Raw genomic sequence first — 27,932 nt, forward strand, 5'->3', positions numbered from 1 at the left:
GTGGAAAAGGCAGATTCCTATGTTAAAAACTCAGAACATTTCACTCAGATTTTAGGTTCTCTCAGGATGGACAAGGACGACATTATGGCAAGTTTCGATGTCAAATCCCTCTACCCGAGTATTCCAGTAGAAGAGGCACTCTTGCTTATAGAAGAAAACGAAGATCTTCCGCCATACATAATGGATCTGTCAAGACATTGCCTGAAAAACGCTTACTTTATGCACAACGGGAAAATTTACCGACAAATAGATGGAGCAGCAATGGGATCATCTCTCTCACCTGTGATTGCCAACCTCTTCATGATTTACTTCGAAAAGAAAGCAATAGAGAAGGCAAATCTGAAGCCAAAACTATGGACAAGATACGTTGATGACGTATTTGTTGTATGGCCTTTTGGCAAGGAGGAGCTTTTGAAATTCCTAGACCATCTGAATTCCATTCACCCAAGGATTCAATTTACAATAGAACTTGAAGAGGATAACAGTCTGCCCTTTTTAGATGTGCACATCACAAGGACCGAAGATGGACACTTGGAACACACTGTCTATAGAAAACCAACCCACACTGATAGATATCTGAACGCTAAATCTCATCACCACCCATCACAGATACAGGCAGTGGCAAATACATTAATTGCTCGGTCCTTCAGGCTCACAAACGAGAGGAACAGAGATAAAGAACTGAAGAAAATTAGTACCTGTCTTCGACAAAACGGATACCAAAGGCGCACCATCAGCAAGGCAATCAGTAAACAACAACAGCCGCAGCAGAGAGTGCAGGACGAGACCCAACGAAGATCGATCGCTGTCCTGCCATACATCAAGGGGGTTACTGACAGAATCGGCCGAATGTTGCGGAAGCACGACATATCAACGGCATACAAACCTGACCATACCATCGGAGCAATACTAAGAAACCCAAAACAAAAAATTACTCTGGAAAACCAAGGAGTATACAGTGTAGCATGCGGATCGTGCAGCCTGACGTATGTGGGACAGACCAACAGAAGGATTTCAGCCAGGCTCGAGGAACATCGTTTAGCCATAAGAAACAAACAAACAACATCTGCTTTGTTTCAGCACCAACATCAGACAGGCCATAAAATTGATTTCGGCACTTGCAAACAAATAGCTAATATTCCTGATTTTAGGACTAGGATTATACGAGAGGCCATCGAAATAGAAAAGTCCGGACACCTCAATACGAGAGACGACGCTCTGCATTTATCCAACACGTGGAGAACGATAATCAAACAGCAGAGCGATGCGCAGCAGCCAACGGGGACATCGCAACTACGATCGGGCGAAATTAACAACGCGACAATTCAGGGAGCGGAGCCACCTCCCACGCACAAGCAGCACCGTTACCATCTCCGGCGCAGAGTATAAATACCGCACGCACCGCCGATAACCTCCCAGTGTTCGAAGTGTTTTCGGAGCGCGAGCATTGAAGATGCCAAGTGAGATTTTGGCGAAACGTCTGCAGGATTCCAGTCGGATGCAGGATTTGCAGGATTCCAGTCGGATGCAGGATTCCAGTCGGAGTTCAACGAGCGAACGGATGATATCCCGGAATATAGTGTCATCATATTTTTCCATCCGTGAATCAATACGTGAGAATATATATATATATATATATATATATATATATATATATATATATATATATATATATATATAGATAGATATAGATATAGATATTGTTTCTAAGCGTTCTAATACTTTCTTGTGGCTACTACACCGAAGTAGTCGATGAAACAAGAAAATGTCTCCATTTCGTGATCTATGTGTTGTACTGTTAAAGATCACTTAAAATTTATAAAAAATTTATATTTATAAAAAATATAAAAAATATATTCAAGAGATCAAGAGATTAAAAATAGTCTATAGTATCACTTATAGTTGGTAATAGTGTAGTATATTAATACAAACTATACATTAATAACTTGCGAAATTCAAAACAAACGCACTTTTATTTCCGTAACGCATCATTCATTCGATTGGATATTCTTACGTCTCAATAAACAACCTTTCAAATGTTTGCTAAGCCTTAACCCGTGGAAGTTTTGGTATAAATGCGAATCTTTCGCTATATTTCCCAGCATGACATTGGATGCACAAAGCCGTATCGGACCATTGTCGAAAGTAAAAGGCCACAATTATTATTCATTTGTAAACGTCAGACGTGCAGTGCCCGATATTCAATATGGTGGGAGTACACCGGACCACACGACACGCTTTGATAAATGATGCTCGATTCTTAAAGATATTTTTGCTGTTTTCGAACAGTTTTGCGATGTGACACAGCGCCGTTAAAGCGTTTTGAGTTCTGCTTAGTCGATAGAACGTGTTTCCGCTTGGGATGGTAGTGGATCGGGAGCTTTTAATGCAGTGACGTAGTCACGATATCCTTTTCCATTGAACGAACGTTTTTCAAAAGTAAAATGCGGAGAGTTTTGGAAAGTGTCTTTCATAAGAAAATGGTTTTGCCACTTGTGCATCTAAATAACAGAAAAGAATAGTAGAATAATACAATTATTCCAAAAAATAAATCAACCTTTTTAATATCATTTTTTATATTGGGATTATATAATATAATATAATAATAATTCTTTATTGGCCAATAGTTGCCATAACCAATCAATACCAAATCATCAGTCATAAATTTGGATTGAATTGAAATTGGATTTTTCCTTTCGTTCTTACTAGATAGTAAGTAAACCAAGATAGATAGTAAGTAAACCAAATCCAATATCTAGTTGTTTGAGAATAATTAGACTGAATAGGTTTTAGTTTCCAACCAAACATTGATATTCTGAAGATCAGATCAATATTGTTGTTGATAATTTTAAATCATTTGATCATTGATCCGTAAAAATCTTATTATTCAGAAACCGAACTCAGTCATATGAAATTTACTTATTAATACACAATTATCTACCCGATCATCGGCAAAGTCCGTATAAATACAGCTATTTTTATTAAAGTGGTTCTGTTGTAAACCCATGTCGATGAAGAAAAAAATTAACTAAAATACTATAGACGTTACCCAGCAAATGGTATTATTATGTTTTATACTTACCCTTCACCCTGTAAATTTCTAACTATATTCCAAAATCGATTTGAAATAACCCTAAATTAAATATAATTTAATAACTAACAGTTTTATCGTGGTTGATAGAATCTCCTCTCCCAGCACCTGCCAAAGTGGATGTTTGGATGTTCGTTTCGAAAGTTGGCTGTAGTCAATTTTATAAAGACAATCACGAAATTGTTTTTACTGCTATTACATTATCTTACTGCTATAAAAAAGATAACTCTGACTTGTTGGGTATTACAACGAATATTGGGGATAATGAAAATAATATTAAAATCTTGTATGTTCTTATCTATATGCTTATAATATGAATGTATTTTTTTAAGTTTATTTCAGGCTGATATTTTATGTTCAACAGAGTTTCCACAAAATTTTTTTCAATCTATTTTAATGTTAAACAATTAACAAATGTTAATGTTATTGTGAAGATACGGCTTTTGCTACAACGCTCCTTTTTTATAGTACGGTAGAATCGAAGACATTTTCCATCAACAACTTTAATTTATAGATGTATTATTCTCAATATTGGGAATATCATATGAATATCGCAGCTAGACGATGTGATATGAGTTGTGGTAAAATAATGCTAAAGTTTGGAGGTTTAATGTCGGTAGCATTTACTGGGTTGGTATTAATCTAGATTTTTATTATTAGTACTTAACAAGGAATCACGATATTCAAGTTATCAATTTTATTAATACTGACCACATAGTTCTTATTAAAAAATATAAAAGTAGATTAAAACATCTACCTAAGGCAAATCCTTCAGTCACTCTAATGGTACGTGAAATTCCAAATATGTCTATTAGAGCCCCATTAGTGAAACGCACGACCTATAATAACAATACCGTAGCATAAATCGCATGGGCGTGGACAACAACCCCGATGTCACAAGAAAAGATTGATCAATCCATTTTCGAATATCAGTCGCCAGGCTATGCCGGCAAACAAATTTTTAATAAAAGAAAATTAGCTTAAACGCTGTATCCGATTTCCATCAGATAGTTATTGCGAAAACGTTTGAACCATGGTACCCAGGAAACCCATGAATATGCTACTGTCTCACTGTCAAAGGTTTCATTAATATTGTTTAAACTCCAAGCGGCATGTGTTTTTAGTTAGGGTTGCGATTTGTCTGTTGGTTCAGCTTTGAGGATAAGCGATGATTTACGAAATTTTATTTTGAGCATTTCTTCACGTCAAATAAGTTTTGGTTTAAATTGAACATATGAATTTAAAGGAACTTACGATAGCGTAAATAAATTCTTGGTCATGATTATTGCAGTATGTACCTATAACATATTTCAATACCAAAAGACATTGTCTTTCTCCACAAAATTCAAGGATGTGACCTAAAAAGTGTTCAATATTTGACGGGGCAAGCATTTTCAAAATAAAAAGTTATTGTCAATGAGCGTGATCTAAAATACTTCGTTTTCGCGATACAGGGTGTCATACTTTTTTTTTGGTTTCTTCTCCATAAGAAATGGTAGCTGGGGATTTTTGACATCAGAACTTTAAATTTGTTCTTAATTTACTCTTACATGTAGGGCGCGCTACCTGCATGTATTTTCTTAAATTAACAAAGCTCATGACTTTTTGGAAGTATTGCATTTCTGGTAAAAAAAATAATAAATTACTCAATCAATGAATGTGTTTGTGAAACAACAAACAAAATAATGTATTTTTAGACAACCTTGAAAATACGAATACTAGATAAAAAAAGCTGTGGAAAATGTCCTTCCTCGAAACCTAAACCATCATACATTTACATTAAAAGTATTTCAGAAATATTGAACACTTATTAAATAATAATCTGTCTATTAATCATCAAGTTGACACGGTCAACTGTCTTGAACAAGAACTTTTAAAAACTTTTTATAAATTTTAAATTACGCTAACTTTGCACGTAGTACTTCCTATACATTGTTGCTCCTTTTGGAGAAAAAACAATAAAAAATTCTGGAATTTCTCAGTTTTGAGTTAAAATCTCTCGATATGATTAATATTAACAAAAATCGTTTTGCACACAACCTAACTATGAAACACAAAATTAAGCATAGCATAAAATTCACCGCTGCTGCACATGCATTTTGAACGAAACTCTCGCAAAGAAAAAGCAGATTTTTCATTAATCTTAAACCATTTCGAGACATTCTGACTCAAAATTGATAGAATTAATATTTTCAAATATTTTTTTCGAACACGAGTAACAATAGACATAAAATACTAACTATAAAATTAGTAGACAAACCAAGCTAATTTAATAAAACTCATTTTGAACCGCGAAAATTTTTTGAAAAGTGGATATAACGGTATTAGGAAGGAATCTGAAATAAAAACATATGAATTTTAAAAATATTTGTTAGTCCGTTTCTAATAATTTTATTTTCATAGCATTATCCGATCCTGTATATTTAAATCTGGCTCATTTCAAAAATGGTCACCTAGTATATAAGACTATACAAGAAATGCGACACTATCCTAAAAGGTACGCTTTTCGGATTTAGGAATAGAATCAAATCATGCTTCCTTTGTAGTACATTTGTGGTCCAGAACTGTTATGATGTGCAGAAAGACGTATTTTCCTGTTTTGTTGAGTATGAAATTAACTAAGAGATTGAGAACAACGAACATGGGCGAGAAAGAGATCAGTCGTATGCAGAATTTGTAACAATAGGTGAATTTGAAGACAATGATTTTCAAGTGAAGCCGAAAAATGTACAATTTATAATAGACAAACTTCATACTACTAAATTCTGTAAATTTTGTCGCACTGGAGTCAGTTATCTTTATATAGTTCTCAACTGGTTTCCAAAATTAATATTGTATTATATTATGTTAAGATTAAGAGAACGCAAAAAACAGAGGCATTATCAAAAAAGTTTGTAGTAGAGTTTTAATAAAAGTGAATAACCTTGTATTATATAACTCTTAAATTGATTACATTCAGGTAAACCCGAGTCCTTATACAAATATTTACAATGTGAGCTTCTTCAAAAATGATGTATTACTTTGCAGACAACTGTAAAAACATATTTACCATATTTGCTGTAGTACATATTTAGAAGTTGTATCGTATGTTCACCATTGATGAAATTAAATAGTTAAACTAATAGTAAGTACACACATATTGTGGATGAATCTAAATTAGCGATTAGTTTTGGTTAGTTTGATATTATCCTAAGATTGTTATAAAATTAGCAAAAATTATCTGAAAATATTAAATATGACTTAATAATATTTATACTGCTCAAATTTTATTTACGTGTTTTATTTATAGTTATCAAAACAAAAAACAAAAATATAAATAAATTGGAGGTATTTTAAAGATTTTTACAACGTAACATTTTTTGCTGATCGTGTGTAAATTATTTGCTAAATTTTTAGAAATAATTAATTAATTAACGAAAAAACACAAAAAAAAATTATATAATATTTTTCGGCAGCATGAAAGATCTCTTGAGTGACAGTATCTACTTACAATAATATCTGCAGGAAATTATTAGACTTTCTAAACAGGAAAAGGTCGTAATATCATGAGCCGGTCGCACACTCGCATATAAGGAAATTTGCCGTCGTCCATGATAATAAAAAATACGCCTGAGCAAGTCGAGAGAACCACATATCCACGGTCCTTTGTGCCATACCGACAGCGAAAACAGCAAGACGCGATATCTGTCCTTGTCTGTCCCGCGGGAGTAAAAGAGACTGCGTGAACGAAAGGTAAAACGAACCGATAAGTGGCAGCCAACCAAAGTGGGAGGAGTAAAATACGTCTCCCAAGTCCGAGTCGAGTCGTTATTCCAACCTCTGCGGCCAGTCTTTGCGCGGCAGGCTTTTTGTGAGTTGCGTCAGACGTCCCCTGAAAGATAATGTCATTGTTATTCCGCGTTTTCACTTAAAATCGTTTTGTACGTGTGTTTTGTGGCGTTATTTTGACTATTGTGGTGAAAGTTGGCATATATTTTTGGTCGTCGTTGACAAAAAAAATAACCGATTGATTATTTATCTCTTGAAAATCTGAACACTTCAGCGTACAGTGCTCAGTTTTCGGAAATTAAAATTATAGCGAAGATTGTTTGCATACAAAAATCACAATTTTATGAAATTGTTTATCAGCGTGTTTACTCCGCCCCACTTCACGCACTCTCGGGCCCGTCATCCATCATGGTGCGTGACGTCATAGCGCACGATTGGAGCGCGGCAAGTCACGTGGTTAGTTAATTGGACACAGTGGGCGTAGACGGGTGGCTTGGAGAGGGAGAAAGATAGCTCGGCCCCTAACGAACGTTCCTACATACATGCCCTTTAGAGAATTCCGGAAAAATTATTAATGACTATGAGTTCGTTTCTGATGAACCCCGTCTCGGGTTATCAGCAGCCGCAGCACATTTCGGCTGGGGTCGTGGTGGATCCTAAGTTTCCCCCAAGTGAAGAATATAGTCAAAGCAGTTACATACCGTCATCTACGGACAATTTTTTCGGAAACCACCATTTAAATCAACCTCAGCACCATTTGCAATACGGCTACCACAACCATCATCAAGCAGGTACTTATGGATCGGCCGGCGTCCCATTATCTAACTCGGGTTATGGCGGTTACGGAAATTATTACCATCACCAACTCCATCACGCGGCAGCGCCAATTCATCAAATTCGCCCTCCGGTTCAACCAATACACGACTCTCAAAGTCAGCTGCTCAATTGTGGTTCCCTGCCAACAAATCATCCGCAACCGCCAACGACAAGTTCCTCTAATCTTCTTCAAAATCTGGGGGATATGTCGCCCAACGTTTCCCAACCTAGTGACGTGAACTCTAGTGTATGTAGTCCAGCTTCTGTTGGACATGGACAAGAGTCAAGATCGCCGCCTGGTGCACACTCCTTGCAGGAATTGGGTCTGAGGTTGGAAGATAATGCGTCCGATGAACAAGATGAACTTGATGATGGTCAAGGCAGTTCCACTAACAACGACGAAGACGATGACGACGACGAAAATGGAGACCGCCAGATCTACCCATGGATGCGCAAGGTGCATGTGGCTGGAGCTTGTAAGTATATTTTTACATTAACTATATATTTTCTTCCACCACCATCACATCTTTCATATCATCGCCATTGCTTTTATTCCTAGCGACCAGCTGAATGTAAAACAAAACATCAAATATTTATTCTAATTAAAGGAAAATAGTTAATGTAATAATAGCCACGGATTACCACTTAATATAGAATTTTTTTATTGATGCAAATTTATATTGGTAATGTGTAAACCATGAGCAATAAAAAATAGATGTTTTTAAAATGTTTTAGAAGCAGATGTTCAGAAAGAAAAAATAAGAAAATATCAGTGAAATACCCAAATATTGATTTATAATATTTATAATCAGATTTATAAGATTTATTGATTTATAACATAAGATTTTAGAATTTACTTGAGCAAGGCTACTATTAAAATCTAATTTCGAATAGCGAAAAAAAGAACGAACAAATTTGCAGCATACCAATTTTCTTAAGGAAAAAATAAATATGTCAAAATATATTTAAACAACTAACACAAACAACTGGAAACTAACGTCCATTCGTCTTCCTTCATTTTTATTTAAGATCAATTTTAAGCCAATCTCTACATGAATGAGATAAGACTCGACACATGCACTGTTCTGGAGGATAAGGTACCATATCGTATATCAAAGAAAAGATAAACGAAAATACTTATTATGGCCTATTAGCATTCTGTTCCTAGTGAATATCTTTTTGGTTGTAGGTTGATGAAAATAAAAATTACTCAGATAACCAATATTTTACTAAACTTGATACATTTAAGTGGAAATCAGTCCGTTCGTCGTTGGTCTTCTTAGAATAGGATATTTTCTTTTTTCGATAATCTCTTCGGCACCACATATATTTATTTTTCTTCTTAACGTTACTGTTAAAATATTGGAAATATATCAATTTGGAGGCATAATAGTTCTAAGGAGTCTAATTAGTTCTGATGTGTAACCATTTATCCCATAACCAGTCCACATGTGGAAGAGTGTCATAATTCCATAATAAGTGCCAATATAAAAAAACACCACTATCTTATCAAAATCACATCACAAGAACAGCGAAAACGAAAAAAAAATGCACGCACTTATATGATTATAAAGTACGTATGACCTTTAAAATTTAAAGGTTGGGTTGTCGCATTTATTTCAGAGGAAAATTTTAATTTCTACTGCAAATTAAAGATTTTTTATCCCGATCCTCGTCATCTAATGTCTAGATAATTAGGAACGTTTAAAATTTTTTGGATTAAGTATAAATAAGTCGCAATACCATTATTGAAACTTTCAAAATTCAGGAGATATTAACAAAAGAGTGGCTATTAAAAGCTTTATAACTATTATAAAGTCTGTTCGATTATACATAATTTTAATTGCAGCACTATATCTTCTACCCACCACCAATATGCATTTGGGCGTATATTCATTAAGCGGCTTAAACAAACATCAACTTTTTCAGCCGTCTCTCAGGGATTAGCGAAATTAATTTAATAAAATATAAGTCATCGAGCTAATGTTATTAACCGTCTACCGAACGACAAGCGAAGATCTTAAAAAAATCTAGACTGCCTATTAACAGTTCTCGCCAGTCATTGGAAAATAAACGTGTAATATTAATATTTATGTTTACCTGCGCCGTGACGTTGCTGTTTTCTGAACATAAGATGTTGATCGTTTACTGTTTTTACGTTACGGGGAACAACATTGTTTGAAACGGTTGATATTTTTAGATCGAAAATTCACAGACCGTTGCCGATTGAAATTTAGGACATACCTAAATTTTTAGATAGTTTTGGTATTTAATCGATATGTTTTTTATTGTTAGAAGCAACAATTATAGCAGTATCTAGACATGTTAGGTAGTTAATATGTATTTTTATAATAATAAACCAATTAAATTATCATTTCGTGAATTAAGTGCAAATCTTAGGATAACCAGAATCCAATCACACTTTACATAAAAGAAAGTCTTATTATGGCAGATCTTATAGTGTCAGCTTCTTCAGTATCTTCTGATGTGACTTATAGCTCTGAATCTGTATGATGGCTACTTTTTTCTAGCATGTTTTAATTTTTATTTTCATTCCTCTCTTGTAGGTACATCCAAATAGCGTTATTTTCTGAAACAAAGACCAAGAACAAAAGAACAGTTTTTAGGATGAATTTACAGCAAATGAATGACTTACCTGCGGTAGTCCTAATAAACTTTATATTGGAGCAATGTTCTTTGTCTCAATTGAAGATATGTCACCGTTAGGCTCCTTGCAATGCCATATTTTTCGTGCTCGACTTTGCTCAAATCATTGCTCTGAAAACAGGTTCTTTAAATTTGTGTTTTTGGCAGTCACGTCACTGAGTTCTGGCCATTTTACATTGCTTCAACTAAGCAAGATCTGCTATTCCAGATCTCAATGTTTCGCCCTTTCTTGTGTGTTTTCTGTGTTCGTCGAGTTGTACATTAAGAGGACATTTTGTTTCTCCAATACAGACTCAGTATTCGCAAAGTACTTGATATTCTCCCTCTCTCGATTCGATGTTTCGGGACCACTTCTTAATTGACTAATCTAATTTAATGAAATTGTTTTAAATAACATCTTGGAATTGTAGTGTTATCTATCATTATTTAATAATAATATGTACTTTATAATAAATTAAATTAAATAAATATAAATTTCATTTTTTGTACTATTGGAAATCCATTCTATCATAATCTATATTGTTAAGTAATTTAATCCGCATAAGGTATTCTGTCACATATTCTCTTTAATGGGAGCCAATTAATAATGTGAACGAGTCCCTTACGTCTATGTGCGACATCCCATTGTTGTCAAAAAGTTAGTCGCATTATATTTTCAAGAGCGCACGTTTGAAACGAGTACCTGTTATATTCCCGTTGGTTGAAATAGATAAATCGAGTCTAATGCACTAAGATTTATGCCCAACCGAGACGTCCTCAGGATGGCGAAGAAAAAATATTTGTCTCTTTTTGTCAATGGCATTAGATAAATTGCTGCGATTTATTCTTTCTAAATTTATTAGGCATCAGATATGGTGAATACTTGCATACGCATTAGACACGCGACTAGTTTTTATGTGATAGAGGATTTGACATATATCATAGTCGTTTTAAATGTTACCCTGCAACGTTTAACCACAAATACTATTATTATTACTATTATTAGTATTAGTATCACTCTATTTATCGAACTGGAACAGCCAATATGAATTTTCTTCTTTTTCTTATTCTTCTTCGACATTAGGTGCTTCTGCCTGTTTTACTTCAATGCAATTTTTATCAAAAGTTGTCGTTCCCTCTTTTTCGTGGGCGTCCTATACTCCTCCGACCGGCAGGCGATTAATCTCTTGCTATCCTCACTATCCGTTGTTCAGACATTCTATCTATATGCGTTTTCCCTGCTATTTTGCTTAATGTTTTCATTTTATTTGTTTCCAGGCATTTTTGAGTCTTAGATGTTCCGATCTTGTTTCAGCGGTATATGTCGTGACTGGTTAAACTGCAGCTTTATATATGCGGGATTTTATTTTGGTTCTTAAGTATTTATTCTTCCATATCGTGTCGTTTAGGTATTCTGCTATAATCCCTTTGCAGTTCTCTTATTTCATCCTTTATGTTATTATCATATGATAGTCGAATTCCTATATATTTGATGTTCATTACCTGCTCTACGATTTGATTATGAAGTTCCAGCTTACATTTAATTGGTTCTTTAAAGATTACTAGTGATTTAGTTATTTTCATGTTAAATTTCTTTGCATTTATATTAAACTGATGTAGGAATCTCTGCAAATCATCTTCATTCCCATCTACCAATACAGTATCGTCAGCTTAACACACAATTTGTATTTCTTTATAGCCTTTTTTTGTTTTTACTTCTCTAATTATTTCATCTAATATAAGTTAAATAAGGGGCGTAGTAAGTCTCCTTGCCTAATACCTGTGTTACACCCATGGGCTCAGTTAGCTCTGAACTTACTCTTGCTTCTATTTTATTACTTTTGTATATACTTTCGATTAGTTTTAATATAATGTGAGTTTTGTGATGCAAATTATATTTAGAGCGAGATGGGGATTTTCTTGCTTTTGTCAAAGAAGTTGCATTTCATGCGGTTAAATCGCTTGTTACCGGGTATTTTGTAAAATCATTTTAATCATTTTCCATTTTTGAACCATGTGGTTGCGATATATTTTGAGTATTTTTGACGGTGACAAATAAAATTCGTTAGAAGTATATACGATGTTGACATGAAAACAAAATTACAGGTCTCAGTTTGGAGACTTTGGCAATTTTCAGTGGTAATATGAATAATAAAAAACAATTTTCTGCAATTGCTTTAAAGTGGAAAATTGACAATGCATATCGAGGAAACAGCAAAATTAAGGGGAATGGTTTTAAGGGATATGCAGAAAATTTTGCATGAAAACAAAACTCAACGTAATACCGAAAAAGATTAAAAAGTGTAAACTAATAAACCCAAAGACTGAAAATTTGAGGGAGGATGTTCGGAGAAAACCAATTTATCTCTTCCCGCTTTGAAAGAAACTCTAAAAAAACGCGGTACTCTGGATATTAAACTTGAAGGATTTATGAAAATTAATTAGAACGTGAGTCTTTCTCTAGAAAAAAAATACAAAAATGACATATCAAAATTTAGAACAGTGGTATTTTTCGAGGAAGTGTGGATATTTTCCAGCGGAAGTGCTTCAAAATGTTCGCTATTTTTTTTTTTAATTATTTTATTTATTTTTATTATTTTGCATGATGGTTGTTGAACAGGATTTATTCCAGGTGCTATTTCAATTTTTTCTTCCATGTCAAAAATTTGGAATATCATGATAATATGAAGTGTGAAATGTATGCAAAAGAAGAACTGATACCAATCTGCTCCCTATTAAATTAATTGTATTCGACGAGGCAGCGCATCATACAAGAATTTGAAGTAAACAACTTATACTTGGTCTTGGCAAAAAATATTATTTAAGAGTGGTTTGAGAGACAATATCAAAATCCTTAACCAAAACTTATTACGAAAATAGGTGCAAATAGTTTCGCAATATGTGTTATATCGTAAAAAGCGCAACTACTAGAACAAATCCATGACACATACAGAAAAAGTAATAATGGACTGGTGAGATCCAGAACCAGTACTAAATGTCAAAGTAGCACCGATGATCATGGATTATCAATATTGTTACTAATATGATAAAATTCAGTTTATTATTATTATTAGTAAAGTTACCGAAATAATCAACATAATTTAGTTATTTCGTAATTTTTCAACGACTACTCTCATATAATTTTATTAAAAATAATACTACTTGTCTATCACAATACTACGTAAAATAATAAAACCATTTTTCCTTTTTTCAGGTATGTTTTTTTAGGCGCTGTGTGTTCTGATATGATAATTAATAATAATTGGTAACCATTTTTTTTGCAATAGTAAATTGTTGCATTGCACACAGTTGCAGTAATCTATATACGAGCCTACATATGAATGCAATGCAATAGATGCTTTTGTTTTATAAATAATATAATAACATATCGAGGTGCCTACACATAGGGTATTATCTGATTTTGATTTAGATTGCACTAATATTGTTATAATCTATTTTATTTATATTATTTAAAGAAAATATTGTTTGAAGTAGTATTGCTAAATAAAGTATCAAAATCCTAGAACACATCTTCTCCCATCTGCATAACTGAACAAGAAAAGACAACAATCCCCATTACTATCCTTCCTTTTCTATTGTAAAATTTGACTTTTAAGTAAAAATAATCTTTCAAATATTTGTTATGTATTAACGCTTAAAAAGTCATTGATATCTTGAGTCTTATGACGGCGGCGAGAAAAATATTTGGAATTTTTGTCTCATTTTTCTAGAGTAATTTCAAATTTATAAATTTTGTTGATAGTTTGCTTCATAAGTAAACACGATAATAAAAAATACAGCAGTTCCCGAGAAGTAGTTTTTTAAACATAATACGGAGAGATGTTGAATAGGGCATGAGGGTATAGGACAGACGAAACGAAATATGATAATGTTTGGAGAGCATGTTTTGGAAATCATGTTCTAGGACTCAATTTTCTAATCGATTAAATAGGCAATGACTGAAGAAACGAAATAACTTTTTTAAAGAGAGCGGTGACCGCCACATTTTGTTATTATGGGAAAAAAAGATAAAAACATGACGGGTAGTACAATCTAAGACTGGCTGGATTTTAATCAATTTCTTATGTACTTACTGACATCAATAGACAAGACTTTGTTTTTCTTATTACCAAGAATCGGGCTTAAAATTAACGAAGTAGTGTGTATCAATCATGTTAATAGTGACTTGATTTAATTGATTTCTATTTTCAATAGTAACCAGATTTACTTATTACACAAAAGCGCAAATTTGCAAATAAAAATGTGGTACACATATCAAACTAGGCAAACTACAAACCAGAACTTGTTTGTTCCCTTTTCTTTGAAGCACATCTTATTAATTCAACAAGAAATAGATAATTCTAGTAAAAACTGATCTGTCACCAATGCCAAATCAAATAACCTAACAAGATGCACAATATAAATTTGTGGAAAAAAGCGAAAATTTTAAAGTGCGATATATTTATTCCGTAATTATATCATTAATGCCTCAATTATAATAAATTAGTAACTTTTTCCCTATAATTTCTAGTTTAAGAATTGTTTAAATTGGTGGGACATCAAACTAAAAATAAAATAATATATTTTTTATTGTTTTTACATTTTAAACGAACAGGTTTTAATTTTAAGCATGATGTCAGTAAGGTTCAACGCACCAGCTAAAAAATGAAAATGTTCTTATTTGAACTTTAAGTTTTGTTTCGTTGCTAAGCTCTCAGTGGTGTTTTTAATTTGAAATTTAGAACCGCAAATGCGTGCTGTGACACCTATAAATGGTTCCCTATTTTTCACGTATTTTGAGACCCTGCAAACGTGCGACATTCAGCAAACCTCAAGCTTCAGCCTTTAAGTGCGTCCAATTTATTTCTTTTTATAGTCTTAATGGCTGCCAATTTGTAACTTTAACAGCCGTCTGGCCTTTTAACTCGAAAGACCTGTACGACATCCCATTGTCGTCAAAAAGATATTCGGGTTATGTTTTGGGGTATTAGAGGCCAACCACTTCAGAATTTGAGAGTATCATCGCTTTTGTCGGGTTGGTTAGATAAATTGCATGCGATTTATTTCTCGCCTTATTTTTGTCGACCTTTCAAATAAACTGACGATATTTAAGTACTGGGAACATTTGATAAGCAAAACATGACACGCTTCAAACCTCACGGAAAAGCCCCCCAGCCTCATGGAATTTTAACTTGAATTTTTTATTTTGGCATTTTATGATCAATTAATTTATAACTTTTCTTTATAACGGTTCTTAGAGATACGTTAATGTACCATAAACAAAAGAAGATACAGAATTGAACTGAGGTGGTTTTTACTTGATGAAAATCCATTTAACAAAATAAATAAGAACTGAAAGTTCAGATTTTCACGAAGTTATATATATTCACATGAGAATTGTTTCGAGAACACCTTGTTTTTATCAAATAAAGACACGGTGTTGTCGAAACAATTCTCATATATAATTTCGTGAAAATCTGAACTTTAAGTTCTAATTTATTTTGGAGATAAGGAAGTCTAAAGTTATTTTATTTTATTTATTTTTTGTCAATTAAAATATAAAACAAAAATACTTAAAATGGGAATTAAAACAATTTTAAAAACTGATGTCAAAATATTTTTTTTATTTATAGTAATAATCCAAAACAAACATTAGGCTTATAATAAAATTACCTTTTTGAGTGAATTTTGAAATTCTTATTCGTAATAGTGGCTAATCTCTACTTCACGGTTCTTAGAGATACGCTAATGTAACAAAAGCAAGAGGAGATAAAGAAGTGTAAAGAAAATTTCAAAAATGATGAGTTATAAATGAGGTCATAATTTTATTTTATTTATTTTTTGTCAATTAAAATATAAAAGAAAAATCGCTAAAATAGGAATTAAAATAATTTTAAAAACTGGCGTCAATTTTTTTTAATTTTTAGTAATTATCCAAAAGAAATATTAGGCTACAAAATTGTCTGTTAACAAATTGTAGTTTTAATTTCAACCTGCATAAAATTAACGTTTATAAATATGCGTATTGGTAGTTCTCGTTGCATTTACATAATATTTTAAACACAAAGGCGCGAAAATAAGTGGCTCAAAATATTTCCGTTTCATTACCGATGTTATTAATTCTTTTCATCAATATGTATTCTGTATTACGAAAAGTTCGAAATAATCATATCATCATGTATTATAATTTAATCCATTTTGCTACTCGTTAATTCTGTTTGTCCATAATGTGTTTATTTGAGACAGCCTTTAATTTAATTGTCATTGACGATAATTAACAACATTCAACAGGTTTTAATCGTTCTCTCATGTCATTTATTGACCTTCCATTTAGATTGCTTAATTGCACCATAACCAATACTAATTTTTATGTGCATAAAAAACGTACTGTAAAAAATATTATTATAATAATACCATCAATTATTTTAATAATTATTTTCGTCTTTATCTTTCCAGTTGCAAACGCGAATGAAATTTCAGCTAATGGCAGTAAGTTTTTATTTATAGTATTAACCTTCACTAATACCAGACCAGGAGTGGATGTTTTCGAATATCGGAATTAAAAATTGGAACTGGGTCTAGCCCTGCCCAAGCGAAGAAGAATTCGTTCGATGATAAAGAAACATGGACTCCTGGTCTTGTATAACTGCTTAATACTTTCACGCCAAAACGTTTTGTATAGCTTTTAACAGAAAAATTCTATAAATAAAATAAAAATTTCGACATAAAAATATAAAAACCTTTCAGCTCAAATTTTACTTTATTTACTGTTGCTTTTTTATGTAACGATTCTAACATAATTAAATGCCGTTTGACTAGTTTGACAAGTTGTTAGAGTTTCTATCGTTTGAGTTTGAGCAAACGCAGTAAAAACTAATTTTTGTTTTTAAGGCCATTATTTGTGCTTCCAGATTTGCACTTGATCACAGGTATTGATATATCTGCCCCAAACGTCGTGTAAACTAAAATAAATATAATGGAATTGACAATCTCTTAGTATTTACCATTATTTTTGTTTTGAATTTATTTACAGAAACTGTCTCTGGCAATTCGTCTATTTTACACAGCTTTAGGCTGAATAATTTTTATTTATAATACAAAATTTATAGGCAATAATATTATTTTGTTTTTAATCGAACCGCAAACTTTCTTTAATTATAAAACACATTCTCAATAATAATAAATTATATAGGACGACCACAATTTGACCTATTAAGACATCATACTTGCGACAACGGTTCATTTCACAAGGACTAATGACTTCTCTCTTTAGAATAAGTTAAAATCTGTTTTAGGTGGCTTCGTTGTACTAGAGACAAGTTACGCTTCTACCAAATAAAACTAAACATCAAATGAATTGAGAATTCCTCTCAATAATTAACAATTGAAAGTTAATGCGAATTTTTATAATTTCCCGAATTATAATTGCTAATAATGACCATGGATAAGACTTAATTGTTATTTTGAAATCTCTGAAATCGGTTTCTTAAGAAAGATAAAAAATCAAATATTTATTGATCTTATTATTTTCACAATGATATTCTTGGAGTTACACAGCCCTTGGATGCCATTTATGTCATTGCATTTCATTCATTTACTTTCATTTTTCAAAGAAATTTGTTGACTTTCTCGAAATTGAATACCGGGCAGTGTCTGTGTCTATGGCACACCTGTCATTTTGAGGAACTACCAACCAAACAATTCTTTAATAGCTAACCATTAAATTGTACCTAAATTTTGTTTTGTGCACAGAACACTGTTAAAAAATATATCCGGATAACAGGCACTTGCCAAAATTTGTTCCCATTATCCACCAACGTGTTGCCAAAATTTCGTTCATTAGTTTTAAGATTTTTTGTTTGGTTTGAGTTTGGTTTGGATGGGTGCTAGGCAGCGGTTTCGATGTTTTCAAACATTAACGAATATGGTATCAAGAGAAAAACGGGTGCTAACATCGTAAACCAGAATAGAAAGTCCCATGAAGCCGAATGTAACCGCCGACAACCGCTTCTCGAACGGCGTTATTATTGTGAGAGCCGAATAAACCGTAAAGTCACCACACGAACATGTCACCACCTTCCAACATCAGTGACCGGCTTCTCAAACAGAAAATATTTGAATAACATTTAATTAGCCTGAATTAACAATAAAAATGATTCTCATTGTTGATTGAGCCTGTGTAGTCTGCGGCGGCGGCACAAACTTCGTCGGCGAGATTCGAACGATAAATAATTTTGTACAGATTCGGACTAGCAAGATAGCCCTTAACGTTTTGTTCTTTCCATTATGCAGCGCAACTTGGTAGCACATGTTACCGAAGGATTAGTTGAAGCGTTATATCCTAATAATATCTAGCATTATTTATATATAAATATTATTTCAAGATTAAATGTTGAAGAGCAAGATCGAAACTAGGTGAGTATAGAATGCCTAAATAAATTATTTCAAATAACGTCTTTACTGCAAACCTCGAAGGTTTTAAAAAATATTAATGATGATTTTTTAATTATTCTTTAACTTTATATGTATATTTTGGTGATCTGAGAGGAACTAATAAATGCCTCCCATCTTCGCACCAAAATTTTAGAAAACTGACAGGCAATGTTAAAAGTTGACTCAGCTTTTCAATCCTTTTAGCAACTAACTATACTGGGGGGATAAACACTGTGTAAAATAAATTTCCTATTATTATTATTATGCACTGTTCATTTTGGCTACTGGTGGTATTTTCACGAGTTCCGATGGTCACGTCACACGTCAATATATTCGTGCTGCTTTGCAAAAATTTACTCAAAAACTAATGGTCGAAGAAAGAGTAGATATTATGCACAAATTGATAAACTTCTTCAGTTACTCGTTCATTAAACGCTTGCCAAACAGATTCGTGACTAAAGTGTCGCTTACCAAACTTGGATAGTATACTATTTCGCAGTAATTAACGAATAATATATAAATTATAATTTTTTGTAGGGTATCCGCTCGGGTTCCCGAGTAGATTTCTTTGCTGCTTAACTATTACGTCTAGTTGGGTCTTCTATGCATTTAACGTTGCTCTCGGATTACTATGCGCTGATATCTACTGAAAATGCGACCTACAAAACTCATTAAGGTCAGTGGAAACAAACTAGAAAAATTAAAGTAGAAAAACATCTAAGAAAACAAATATTCAAGCTTTCTAACCATTCCGCAAATCGCGCCAGAGGGACGTATTGGAAATATTGTACAAAATGTTAAATATATTGTTAAACGAACTCATCTAAGGCCCGTTTTAGCTCCTACTTTTAGCTTGTAGTTTTGACTAGTAATAATGTCAAAAACAAATACAAAAGTTATCATGTGTCCTATTCTAAGATAGAGATGTGTAAGGTCGGTATGATAATTATCTGTGCAATCTTAAACTCTTACATCAATTGTTATTGAGAAAGACGAATACTGCTTCAACGTGAATAGTGAACTATATTTAGCTGAATCCAATGCAGAAACTCAAGGCAAAGACAAGAATTTTGTACAGATGTGTTGCATAAGAGTTACGCGAGAATATTTTTTTTATAATATAAAACAGTCCGATCCTGATTTTGGTCGCGACGCTGCTGCGCGGCGAAACTTTATAAAAGAAGTCATCCGCCTGTTAGCAGCATAGCGGGATGACAGAGCAAATTTCTAGAGTGAACAATTGCACCGCCACTATTATAAAGGTTACAGCAAGGTCATATTTCGTGAGGTCCTGATGAGTTTCTGCACGAACGTCTCTCGGACCGCCGTATTCCTGGAACGGTTTTCAATTCGCCATTTTTGCGTCCTGAATTTTTTACTAGTTATTAAGGACTTTGCTTCCCAATTGCTTTTATTTTTTTTAAAACTTTATGTATTGCTACTGTTAAATTTATCTGTTTACATAGGTCTCTAACTTATACGTACGTTTTGGATAATTTAAAACGGAGATGTTCACCTTGGTTTTGTGTTAGTCCGTTTTAGACGTGTAGCAAAATTTTAAAGTTTTTGAATCCACCAATAAGAAAACAGATGTGTTTAGAAAGGCGTGAACTTTTTTGATTAGGCTCATTTTGGAAAATAAAAGAGTAACTTGATTGGTTGGAGGATAAATGTTAACAAATCGTACCCTGTACAAAGTTAATGGAAAATTGGCTAATCTTCCTAAAAATTTCAAGATATACGTTCTTCGCTACATAATTGGTATAACATGGTAAGTGTTAAAAATGTAACGGTATATTCCTTATGAAGGAAGGAAAAAAACATACAGAGAACCATAGTTAAAAAATATATCTTTAATAACTTATGAATCAATTGAACCAGTTTTATCCGAATATTCTTATTTTATACAAACCAAGGGCTAATAACAACAAACCAGTGGCATAGTTTTAGTAAAAACCGAAGTTGTACTAAAATTCAACCAGTGAGAGTTGCTGTTTAATCTAGCTAATAGTGTCTCTTGTGGGACAAACGTCCAGCTATCTCGCCATCGTTGTAGGGGTCTGCCTGGTGGTCTCTCCAATAGCGACTAATTAACCTAATCCATCTTACTGTATCTTCTATACCTAGCTCTGCTCTAATGGATTCGCATTCGATGTCTTAAAGCGACTTCTCTTATATTCCTCAGTATTCTCATTTCCGCGGTTGGGAGCATTCTGTTGTTGTTGAATTGTCGGCTCTTGTCTCCGCGGCATATGATAGCACGGGTCTCACCCACGTTTTGTGTATTCTGACTTTACGTGTCTCAGATATCCTCCAATGCGTGTCACTTTGTAAACTTGTGCTCGAACTTCCTGTATCACATTTCTGGAGCTGACCCCTAATTATTTGAATGTCATGACCTGTTCAATGATCTTCTCGTTTAGCTTGCACCGGACCAGTTCTTTGCTAATCACCAAAGCTGGTGTGGAGATGATCATGTCTCTTTGCAGTTTCCTCAAGTCGTGGCAGGTCATCTCCATCTCCGTCCGCATAGCAGAGAATCTTCAGAGAGCTATTTTCCATTCGATAACCGCCATTCGCACTATTGAATTTCTTATCCATCACGATGTTAAAGAGCTGCCAACTTTTCTGATACCACTCTTATTAAAAGTTCTTGGGTTAGGCCGTTTTCTGTTTAATGTTATTTTCAACTAGAATGTCAATCAGGTCTTGGACATTTATTCTATCAAATGCGTTCCTCAAAACCACAAAGCAGACAAACACGCTTTTATTAAATTCGATTGACTTTTCAATTAGTTCTCCATAGTCGCCTAATCTTTAGACAATAGGGTTATTGCTCTATAGTTATTACGATTCTTTCTTGATCCTTTCTTGAATACCGGAATGGCTATGCTTGCTTTCCCGTTTTGACATTTATAATTGACTACATAATGCTAATACTAATACTAAAATTTACTAAAAGTTAAATAAGCATCTCCGAAACTTATTGCACCATTTAAAATGCATATATAATTCGCCAGACCTGCAATTTAACAATAATAATGTGATACTATATTAAAAGAACCGACTGTGATAATCCATTTTTTAAAAACCTCGTCAAGAAAATACTTGTACATAAGTTTTTGTATAAATGGTCAATGTATTCTTCCCAAAAATATCAAGAATCACTATAGAGTTCAATACACAAAGCGCATATAAGGAATGGCGAATCTAAAACACACTTGCGTAAACAGAAATTATTGTACTACGCAATGCTTCAAAACAAAATGGAAAATATTGTAATAATGTTTTATGTTTTTCGAATTTATAGAAGATATTTTTTACTTTTCTTATGGTTTTGTCTAGTTTTTTTCTGATGTCACCGTAATACCCTATTTATTTATTATAAAATATTGTTTATAACCAAGTATCCAACAATTTGAACTTCAACAAATTTTCAAAACAGTAATCTGGAGAAGGACATGGTTTAAATCGGTAACGAAAGTGTAAGTTTCTAATAACATATTTTGCATTTTCAATGGCTAAATTTAGTCTGTTGGATTTCCAGTAAAAATATTTTCCGTGGAGTTACTACATGATACTGTAAGCTAATGTAATCGAGATTGTAATAATTGAAGCCTTCGGGAAGCAAGATACTGTGAAACTAATTTCCGCCGCATTAACCCTAGAGGAAATATTTCGCACAGGAAAAAAGGATACCCGGCATATCCATTACTTTTACACGTAGCTGAATTAATTTTCAAATTATACTGCGTGTTGTGTTTCCTTGTTACATAAATACCATTTAAATTTATGATAAATTATTCACAAATAATTAATCATTTTTATACGACTTCTCATCGTATACATCAAATTGCAAATTCAAGTTTTTTTCTTGTGTTGCGATATAAATTTATTTATAGGTCTCGGTATAATACATATGGCAATATTAATATTTCTCGTTACAAATTTTGTTGCAATCTGTATAAATGTTGATGTAAATTTGTGCATATTCAATTTTCTAATTATTAAAATAGCACAACTATACTATTGACATAATCACTTTCGATTTTATTCAATGCAAACATACTACTTAACTCACGTTATAACAATTGTTGAAAAGAAATGGATAAATAATTAATTTAAAATAACTCAAAGTTATTATTAGTTCGTCACTTTTAAAACTAAAATTCTTAAAACGGAACAAAAATGATGGAATTAACAAATACTCGAGATATTCCTTTTCGACTCACCAATATTAAACAAACTCTAACAGAAATAAAATGAAAATTAGATCAAAAGCCACACTTGTACAATTTTTGTTTACATCCTTTTTTGATCCACATCCACTTAAATTCTGTGTTGAGGAAACAATCAATGATTATTTAAATATTTTTCTTTAATCTAATCTAATAAGACTGAATTATAGTTTATAATCTTAGTTAGTATAGAAAAGGATTGATGAGAATGCAATTAAAATATTTACATTTACATTTCCTAATTTTCACTTGCATGCCGCAGACATCACTGAACCAAACTAGAAGGGGACATTGGGAAATTTAGTAATTTAGCAATTTCCTTATTCAAACAGTACCCATAACCAATAGTGTTATGGTCTTTAAGTATATATTCAGTATTATCTACTGTTTGCGATTTCCGATCGCTTCCCTAATATGTGTGGTGTGTGGTAAACATGTTTAAAATTGTTAAGAAAATTTTTTTTTTCGATGGCTGGATAATAAGGTGAAACTAAAACAAAAATGGTATAAAAAAAGTTAGGAGCAAAGTCCTGCAGAGCACGATTACCTAGATACAACCTTCCAAATGGGTTCTTTTATATTGACATTTTTTTCAAGCTAATTCTAAATAAGGTTACTAACTAACCAACCAACCAATAGATGTTTTTTTTCAACTTTCTACCCCGTTTTAAGTTTTAAGCGATTTTTTTAATGAAGCACTAATTTAAAGATTTTCTTTTCGAAATCGAGAATGTGGAAAATCGGGGTAGGTTGTGCCCCCTATAATTAAAAATTTGAAATTACAGAAACGGATTCAACCACTAATTAACCAAAACTAATACGAGAATACTTTTTCAGAAATAAAATCGTTTTCCCTGGCAACAACAGTTCCGAGTTGATTGCTAATCGGTAATTGAATATACTTCACATTACTTCGTTTCGTTTGTACACTGGTTATTTTTCGTTTTCAATTTGAATTTACGCAGCTGCCGGTATTGATTAACAAAAACTCGCCAGTCATTCGCCATTCGCTATCTCTTTCCCAGGCTATTGTATACTTTCATTGTATGTGTTGTAGTAAGAAATTTATGCAGTTCGACGTATGAGGATAACAATCGCCAATAATGCAAGGAAGCTATACCGAATCGTGGCAATAATTTATCATAATAATAGACAATTGCAATTGCAAAGGGTTTCCGCCGTTAGAGAACTTTCTTAACTATAAGTTGTATGCACCCTGTTCACTTCATTATTAGTGGCGTTTCAGATGTAGACGGATATATTAATGTAAATCAATCCTTGTAAATTTGTTACACATTGGACATATTCTCAAACGCGACTTAAACATTGCGGTAGCAATTTCCAAGATAAATTTAATAAAAACAAAAAATTTTACATGAAATTTTAAATGAATAGATGAGTTGAAAGAAGGAAGAATCTTCTATGTAAATAAATACAAGCGAAAGGGGAGACAGGAAAACTAAACAAAACAGAACAGAGTCTTAATGCAGACAAATTATAAGTCAACCATAAATATTGTCACAACTATTAATTTAATAGCCACAGGTCAAAAGTATACAGGAATACAGGTTCCGTAACATGTTGTTTTTGAGATATACGGTGTCAAATCATTTTAAGAAAGATGTTTTCGTAAATTTGTTTCATATTGTAATGAGGAGATACTTGCGCCCTAACTATATTTACTTTGCTATTAACATAATGACGCTAGTAGCATTGGCTATTGATTTTTTGGAACAAATTTTGCGTTTTTTTTTTAATAGTAATATTAATAATTAAGGTCTTGTATTAAATTTTTATAATAAATCCAATTGAATTACTACACATCAGATGCAATAGATAAAATAAAAAGTTCCTACAACTTTTAATCACGTGATAGCTTTAAATGCTTATTATATGTTTAAAGGATATTTAAATAAGGCATTCCTAATTCCATTCCTATTATTTTTTATTCTACAAGTAACCCCAAACTTTGTCATCTAGGATCCACCTTTAACTGCATGAAAATAAATCCCAATAAACTCGAAAATTCTGTTTTTTAGATATTTTCCATAATAAAGCTTAATACAAAACAGTAAAGGCTAAACGTCAACAAACCATCGTTTCTTTGTTACAGCAAATGGCAGTTTTGCGCCTGGCATGGAACCCAAACGACAAAGGACGGCCTACACCCGGCATCAAATTCTCGAATTGGAAAAGGAGTTCCACTACAACCGTTACCTGACTAGAAGAAGACGTATAGAAATTGCCCATACCCTTGTCCTTAGCGAGAGACAAATCAAAATTTGGTTCCAAAACAGGTAAAAAAATTTACAATTTTTCGTTGGTTGGAGTTTGTGTCTAAAGTAGAATGTTGTCAATACGGATAATGGATGTTTCTTTCGGTTTGCGCAGTCCATCTAATCTACAGTATTGCGCAAATATAAGAAATAAATTCATTACTTTATAAATCGATGATTTTAGGAGGTTTTTTTTCATTCAGATCAGTTGCTTATGGTATTTATTTTTTAGAAGTATTGATGGGGGAAGACCGTTGACAAATAAAATTTGATCAATTTCAGGAACTTTCACTAAAAGCACCATTCAATAGCATTTTAATATTTGTATATGTCATAGACATAAGCAATTTTAAGCATAACATGATTATTCGAGCAAGTAAAAAAGCAAAAAACCGATTGATACTTCATATTATTATATATCTACCCCCTATATTTGTTCCTATATCATTTTCAAATTGACGTTACACGTAAAAGGTAAAATACGGTTTAAATTTATTTCGTCATAACCTTCTCCATTCTTCAGCTCCAGAAAGAAATAATACAAATATTCCATTCTAGATGCACGAAAGTTGAAGCAAATATTCTTGCAAATGTTTTTGTTACATATTTTGTGGAATTTTTCAAATTTGTGTTATGGTTTGTGGCAGATGCTATCAGTGAAGTAAAACATCGACCAGTTTGGTTGAATATTTCTCTAAGAATTAATTGATTGATAAAGTAGAGTAGTAGTAGAATAAATTGATACAGTAAAACCTGAGACAATTTGTTGTTCAAAATGACTGCTTCATTTCACTTTGAAAAAGTGTGCACGTCTTTCAATAAAGTATCCGAGCAAATAGAACAGAAGGCATCTAAGCAATGTAAATAAATGTCATTTCATTGTAATTGTTGTTTAATTATTCATCCGTCCGTAAGTGGAACAAAAAAAACAACAACCTAGATTTGTCATTTGGTCGACCTTTTGAATTCATCATCTGCACCGCAAACAAAAATCGTTTATTACCTTCATTATATTCAAAAAGTCAGAAATAATTAATAGTACACTTATTAATATTTTGATTCGAAAGTTTTTTTAAATCCCTATAAAACCAAACAGCTTCACAACAAAAATATTTGAATGAATTTTCATTAGAAAGATGTTCGTTTTTGAAATTGTAATTATAAGGAACGTTTATTTAATAAGTAGTTGGCACAGCCACGACCTTAGTACTATCTGGTTTTTCACAAACTCTTGAATATTTTGTGGTAACTAGATGCATATAACATAATTATAATAACACTTTGTAAGAAACGAAAGAAAAAAGCGCGTTCAGAGAAATTAAACATGTACAAACCCCAAATCACGAAAGATTTTTCATCCTGCAAATTTAACCTAAGAAATAGGCACATAGATGATGGACCAAAAATTAAAAAATGTGACAACTTGGTGGTCACATATTTTGAAGTAGGAGTTTGTTTATTTGTTGTAAATATGTTGTTGTTAGTTGTATAGTTAAAAAGTTGGAAATTTTTAAGAAACAGTTGTTTTGACTCACTTTATCGAAAACCATTATAATGACGTAAATCGTTATGCTTGGTGATTTTGACTATATTTTAGTGGATCATTTTCAGAAAACAAATTAAATATGAATTGCAACTGACTTAATATCGGATGTCGTATTACCGAAAGATACATTTTTATCTATTGTTTTTTTTATAACGGCAGTTCTCTACTACATTAAAACTACAGTCTGAAATCCTGCTATTCGTCGTTAGCGCATTTATATATTTTTATTAACTAATTGAGCGTATTCTCTAATCACACAACATTTATTACCTGTTGTGTTCTCCATTGCTTTATGAGATTTTTTTGGAGGTGGAAATCCTTTATGGATACCAGGTAATTATACTCTTCCCTAGTAGCTAGGGATTCTAATGGTTCGGCATGCCCAGTAAAACCACCTCCGGATACGCCTCTAAGTGGCTAAAAGTTCGCATCACCCTTTTTTCCTTCTTTTCTTCCTATCGGATTATTCCTCTTTTTTTTGTTGCAACCTATTTAAGCTTCAATTCTGATCTGTCCATGTGTTTTCTTTTGGCGAAGATGGTGATTGTGTTGCAGTTGTCTTTATTTTGCATTTTCTTACTTATGATTTTGAGTGTAAGTATTGCCTCTGCAATCCTCGTTCTTTCTACGCTATATCTCTCACAATCGAAAAACGCTTGCTTTAACCGTGCCAGTTGATCCGTAGTGTATACTTAGGCCTGGGACCATGTTTTCTATTTGTCCATTTCCTTCTTTGTTCATTTTGCCAATCTTTATTTTTAATCCCACCCTTCCTGCCATATTTTCCCCCATAATGTCTATTGGTGGCGTACGTGCCATTACTGTAATGTTTATTACCTATTTCTTTAAAAGCTTTAAAAGCATATTTTTGTAGCCTTTTTACTGATTGTTCTGTTCTATATTGTGACAACTGACAGTACTGTGAACATACACAGATGACTCTTAAGTTTGCTTTATTGTTGCTACAATTCGCTAAAAACGCGTCTACATCGTAAAACAACCGCAAAAAGAATTTCTCGAAGACTGAATTTTCATTTATTCTTCTTACGAGGTGGGAGTTAAGTCTTTGCTTATGTTTATAGCTGCAATTTTTGAACATTTGCTAAATTGATCATCCA

The 27,932-nt window shown here is 32.7% G+C and overlaps 1 protein-coding gene across 4 annotated transcripts in view; it reads left to right on the forward strand.

Moving 5' to 3' along the window:
* Window positions 1-7,410: 7,410 nt before the first annotated feature.
* Window positions 7,411-27,932, forward strand: part of LOC132700463 (homeobox protein Hox-C4) — a 31,561-nt gene continuing 11,039 nt past the window's right edge. For 3 of the 4 annotated variants that reach the window (XM_060667802.1, XM_060667805.1, XM_060667804.1), the window contains exons 1-3: window positions 7,411-8,151; window positions 16,778-16,810; window positions 25,106-25,289. In XM_060667802.1, the coding sequence (XP_060523785.1) occupies window positions 7,434-8,151; window positions 16,778-16,810; window positions 25,106-25,289 (935 nt within the window). In that variant the 5' untranslated portion in view covers window positions 7,411-7,433. The remainder of the gene's footprint in view (window positions 8,152-16,777; window positions 16,811-25,105; window positions 25,290-27,932) is intronic. The other variant, XM_060667803.1, reaches the window with a different exon arrangement.

This window comes from Cylas formicarius, unplaced genomic scaffold (genome assembly GCF_029955315.1).
Source record: "Cylas formicarius isolate icCylForm1 unplaced genomic scaffold, icCylForm1.1 PGA_scaffold_4__25_contigs__length_36172078, whole genome shotgun sequence".
NCBI classification, from domain to species: Eukaryota; Metazoa; Arthropoda; class Insecta; order Coleoptera; family Brentidae; genus Cylas; species Cylas formicarius.